The sequence below is a fragment of the Apaloderma vittatum genome, unplaced genomic scaffold (assembly GCF_000703405.1).
Source record: "Apaloderma vittatum isolate BGI_N311 unplaced genomic scaffold, ASM70340v1 scaffold24531, whole genome shotgun sequence".
Classification (NCBI taxonomy): Eukaryota; Metazoa; Chordata; class Aves; order Trogoniformes; family Trogonidae; genus Apaloderma; species Apaloderma vittatum.
In genome coordinates, this window is record NW_009701160.1 from 1 (window position 1) to 5,663 (window position 5,663).

The 5,663-nt window shown below is 52.6% G+C and overlaps 1 protein-coding gene across 1 annotated transcript; it reads right to left on the reverse strand.

Annotated features, from left to right (window-relative positions):
- Positions 1-253: 253 nt before the first annotated feature.
- Positions 254-1,638, reverse strand: LOC104281161 (neurexin-4-like). The gene is made up of 2 exons (XM_009879064.1): positions 1,182-1,638; positions 254-788 (listed from the first exon to the last, which is right to left on the reverse strand). The coding sequence occupies exons 1-2, from the start codon at positions 1,636-1,638 to the stop codon at positions 670-672; spliced, it is 576 nt and encodes a 191-aa protein (XP_009877366.1). The 3' UTR covers positions 254-669.
- Between the last annotated feature and the right edge of the window lie 4,025 nt (positions 1,639-5,663).

Sequence of the window (5,663 nt, forward strand, 5' to 3'; positions counted from 1 at the left end):
AGCCTCTTTCCTAGTCACCGCCATCGAAAGCACCTGGCACGCGGGCAGCCACCACCGGGTTCTCGCCGCTTTGTTTCTCCGAGCCTTCACGACTACCGACAGGAGGGAATGGGAGATGGGCACACCGAACTGCAAACTACGGAATCTAAAATGCGCTGGTTCTCCTCCGGCGAGCTCGAGTCCCGAACGGAAAACGGTGAAGAGAAAAAGAAACCCCTTCCGAGAAAGCCACCGCCTCCGCGGCGTCCCGCGAAACGCGACAGGGAAGGGGAAACGAAGAGCCACAGAAACCCGAAGGGAACTACCGCACAGAAGCCCCTCTTCTTCCCAGCCTCCCCCCGACCCCAACGAACAGAAATTAAACAAGGCACAGAATCTTCTGCAATGACTTCACTAAACTAAATCCAAGCTGGACTTGGCCAAAAAAAGAAAACCCAAACAAACTGAGGTGTCGAACAGCAGAGTGTACTTGACAAGGAATAATTTTACACAGCAAATCCCGGACCCTCCCAGCCTCACAACTCTCAACCCATTCGCTTTTTTTTTTTTTTCATTAAAAAAAAAAGACACAAGCTGGTTGCAACTTCCGATATCGCTGTCTCTGTAGCGTTTAAATAGGGCCAGTAGTAACCGTCCACGGTTGGACACCTCATAGAAACCAAGGCTGCTCTAGATGAAGTACTCTTTCTTCTCCTCGGAGTTGTTTTGTCCCCCCTCTGCATTGATGATGGCTGTGTCTGCGTCGGCCGCATCATCTGCTCCTTTGGCTTCGTGAGTGAAGTATGTACCTGAAATGGAAGCAGGAGCTCGCGTGACTCCTCGATACGCTTTGCTTAAAGGAGCCCAATCTTTCCCCTTTTCTACTCTGCTTCAGGTTGTTCTTCTCCCCCCTTTCTCCTCTCTTCCCAACGTCTTTCGCCTCGGCTGCTGTCGTACCCGGCCTCTCTTCCTCCACCGGCTTTTCCAGATATCCTAAACAAACTCCGGGCAACGACGAATCCTTTTGTGCAGATACCTGTACGGGGAGTGCTCACGGGTCTGGCCGTGGGTCGAGATCTGCTCTGGGTCTGCTCCAGCCTCTCCCCCCGCCCGGTGCCCATTTCATTAGAGAGTACGCCAGCCCAAGCCAAAGGACGTGCGCTCCACGGCCTCTCCCCTCCCGCCTCTGGTCCTCGCCTTACCTTTATGCCTGGCAAAGTATCGCCCTAAAACGATGAGCACGCAGAGCATGGCGAACACGACCACGGCCACGACGCCGCCAACCACTGCGTGGTCCACGCTCCGGATGGCCCCTTCCTCACCTGCACGAGAATCTGTTGAGACCAGAAGAGGAATAAGAAGTCGGGACTTACTCGGAGGCACTCCCAAGGGTCTGGCTGCGGCTGCGCTCAGGATCGGAAAAGCCACCCTCGTGCTCTCGAAAGGGAAGGGGGAAGCACGGAGCCGTCTCGGCAGATGAGTTCGGGCAGAGGAACTTTGTCCGGAGCCGAACTGACCTGGCCGCTCAACTCGCAAGGTGTTTTCCGCTAGAAGCAGCAGCGCTACGACTACGCAGGTGGAAAGACAGCTGGGAGAGGAGAGGAGAGGAGGAGAGAGGAGGAGAGATGGAGGCGGTGGTGGGCACGTGGTTTGGGACATGTCCCTAGAACGCTCCCCTGACTTCAACCTCCCCAGGGGCCGGCTGGAGCGGTCCAGCACGGGGATGTTCAACCTTGGCTCTGGAGGAACACCCTCAACAAGTGCCCCGTGGAGAACACTGCAGCTCGGGCCCCAAAACTTCCTCGGCCAAAACCCAACCGGCTCGACCCGGCCAACGCGCTCACAACCACCCTCTGCCGCGAGCCGACCAGACTGCATCGTCGAGCACGACCTCTGCCGTTCAGCGCAGTCCGGAGACACCGACCTCCTACGCCGAGCTGCCGGAAGCCCTTTGGAAGCAGATCGCGAGCAGCAATCCTACGGTGCCTCCGCCTGCTTTATTTATTTAACTCCTCACCGTGCAATTAGCTTCCTTTTCTAAGCGCCTCTCCCTTAGGATGCCGTCACCCAGGAGAGGAATGACGGATGCAGCGGAGGAACGACTCCGCGACGAACCCTGAATGAGCTATGGCCATGTAAAACGAATGTATAGCAGTGTAAACAATTTTAATTTAAGAACGCAGCTACATCAACCCTCGCTGCAATCCTAATGGCAACCCAGATTTATAACGTAGTAAAAAACAATTATTCTCCCGTTGATTAATACATTAACATTTTGGAATGGAAGCTAAACCATTGTCTCTTTTTTTTATTGAGTCAAGTGCGACACCTCCATTAAAATGATTTACTGGCCATACCTTACAATTTAAGCACAGCAGCAACAGAAACGGTAAAAATCTTTTAACTTTACATGATTTGTGAAGTCATATGTGAAGGATTTACCATTTAAATCTTTCACTACAAGAAGCACACGGCCTATAAATCTGTCCCGCGTGCAGTTGCCCAGACACCTAAGAGAAATGCGTTCTACCAGGAAGACTGAGAGTGCAAATGCAAGTCAATTTTTAAGAAAGATTTATCTCCGTCTCCCTCCAAAGAACAGAGCAAATCTCTGAAGCCTCCACCTCTAATAATATTTGAAGTTTATCGATCAAGCGTACAGATCCGTGACAGCTGAAGGTAATGGCGCTCTTTTGAGCCGAAACCTGAGACAAAGCTCTCAAGCAGCAGCCCGGGACTCACGGTTTCTATCGATATTTCCAATTCTGCTCCGAGATTAAGAACCAAGGGGCCCAGGTAAATAACTCATGACTGAGAGAGCCCCATAAAGCGCCTTTTAATTAAAACAACGTGCAAAAAGAACCCTCGGAGCGTTCTGGCAGCCAGCGCCGGAGGCAGCAGCCGGGGCGCAGGCACGTCTGCGCCAGGACAGACGACACGACCCGCCCCCGGCTCGGCCTCAGGATGACTTCCACTCCTTTTGCTAAAAATTTGGTTTCAAGATGTAGCACCCAGTCCCGCTCGGCTGCGCTAAGGAGGAGACGCAGCCTCCCAGCGTGGCAGGATCAACATCTCGTTGCCACGTGGAGTGGCCAAGAGGAAGAAACGCGCCGAGATGCAGCTCAACAACGTGCCTCTAGCCGGGTTTTGCACCATGAGGCGTTTTGCTCTTCGTTGTCGTAGTTAAAGTTGTAGGAGGCTGGCCCTGGCTGGGTCCCCCGAGGTGTCACGGCTGCCACCAAAACAGGTCCCTGAGCCAGCTCTCCCAGCCCCCAGAAGCTCTGAGCCCCAGTGCCGGGGCAGTCGTGCCCCCGGCCGGGACTGGGCACAGCAGCGACATCTTAAAACTCAAATGCTGCATCTGGAGGCATCGAAACACACCGATCAAAATAAAATCCACCTCACATCTTTTCCCAGCTGCACTGATCTGCTCTCTAAACTGCTTGTGATTCCTAAGAAAAATCCAGATTTAAAACAAATTTTTAGGTCTCTCATGCAGCTTAAAACAGGAAAAGGAAACTGAGGCACCCTCAAGAGAGGCCAGGAACTCCGACTCCTCGGCAAAGTCAGCGAAGCTACGGTGCTGCCAATGCTGCCTTCTCGCTCCAACTCCTAAATAAACCCCAGGTGCTCCTCCCTCACCCACTCTGCCCCACCTCAGCTTCAACACCCCCGCGGCTCCGCGTGCTCCAATGCAGCCACCCAGCTCCAAGCCCGGCTCCACTGACGTCGGATGCTGCTCCCAGAAAACCCCTTTGCACCCCACCAGCGTTTTCTGCCCCTTGGTATTTCTTGGGAGATTAAAAAAAAGGAAGAAAAGTGCAAGGAATAACTCCCCAAATTTCAAGAAAGAGAGGCTTGACCTTAAAAACCAGGATCTGCTTTAAAACACTGTCTCCAACTCACAAAAGCTATTTCTGCTCCCTATCTATGATTAAAACAGAAATCACAACTTTATTACTGAAGAGGGAACAGGCGAGATGGCAGGAACTGACAAAATGCCACATTATTTGCTAATCCCAATATGTTATTCTTCCTTACGATTTGCTTTTCTCAGCACCAATTCAATTATAGATGCTACAAATCCTTCTGACATTTAATTCCCTCTTGTCAGGGAGTGGTAAATGTATACACGCAGAGCTTTCCCATTAAGATGTTAATATATATTGGAGCACGCTGGCCTTTAAATCGAATCGTCCGAATTTTCCCATTACGTGTGCTCGCGGGCTTCTGGCAGGTGGGAGCGGGAGAAGGGACGGAAGAGTGAGGGAAGGGGAAAACGTCGCCGCAGGTTGGGAACAACGGGCGGGCACCTACGGGGCTACTGGCAGCTACTTCTTTAGCAGAACCTAATGGCGTGGGGCGGCGCTTTGCTCGGCACCAAAGCACCTTAAAGGAAAACTGCAGGGCATGATCCACGTGCGATAACGGGAAAAAAATAAATCTATTTCTCTTTCCAACTGTGGCTGTGACATCGAGAGAGCGCGCCTTGGGATAGAGGGATGCTGGTGCTGCACCGGGCGTAGCGTCGCGCTTGTCTAATCCGCGCGCAGCAGCAGCAGAGAGCCCCGTAGTGCCATCTCAAGCGGTGGCCAACAAGAGACTTTGGCAGCCTTGAATTAGTTTTTGCCAATTAATTATTCGAACCAAGCGCTCGTGCAATCAACGAGAAGGAGATTCTACCACCCGCACGGGAGTCCTGAAGTTTTCCTTTAAACACGTGCGACTCACAACCCATCACGCAGATGGAGGAGACAGACGTTCCCGGTGGGTTCCCACCTGCGGCTGTGACACAGGAACCGACGCTGAGCCCGTCCCCTCCCACCTCCGCGCTGCCCGCCAACAGCCGCCTTTTCAACCTGCACCTCCGGGGCTACGGGGGCAGTTTTGGCAGGGGGAGACAGTTTTTAAAGAAATGAACGTTTTCAGGATCCCCAGCGGTCTAACATTTCTGCAGACGAACGGCGCAAAAGTAGCTTCCCGTGGGCTGCGTCGGGAGGACGAGAGGCTGGCAGATGTTAAGAGCCACATCCTGACAATGTGGGTCAACGCTTACAGCGAGGGTTAGGGGATGGAAGACTCTTCTCCTCCCAACTCCTCAGTAAAAAGCTCCCACTCAATTCTGTTTTAATGAGGCTCTAAAATATATATATATATACACACATCTACGCATTTCTAGCTTCCACTCTTATCCTAAGTGGCAGCATCTCAAGATTCAGAGAAAGGCTGGGCTGGGTCTGACTGTACTCACTACCGTTTTAAATCTCAATTATCCCCGCTCCTACCGGGGTCAAACCACTTTATTTTTAACTTTGGTGCTGACTGCGTTTTTGGGAGCAGGCTCTGTCAAGCTCCGGGGAGCTCCCACACCCCCTCCCGCTACTCCCGGGATTGTCGCTACGTCAGGCGGCGTCTCGCCCCGCTGGCTCCAGCCCCAGAAAAATCAACGGAGCTTCTTGTGACAACGCAACACTTTGGCATATTTGGACTTATCGCTGCGCTCCCACAAAAACTTATCTTAATTTTCCGGGTGAAAAATAATTTCAAGCTGCTGGTGTAGGACAGTGCGGGCTGCGTTTGCTCACACGCACTGACCCCACCAACAGCTCTTGTGCCTCCCAGGTGCGACTGCAACATCTTTGTCGAGGCAGGCAAGAGAAAACCTCAGCCAGCTTCCCAGAAGC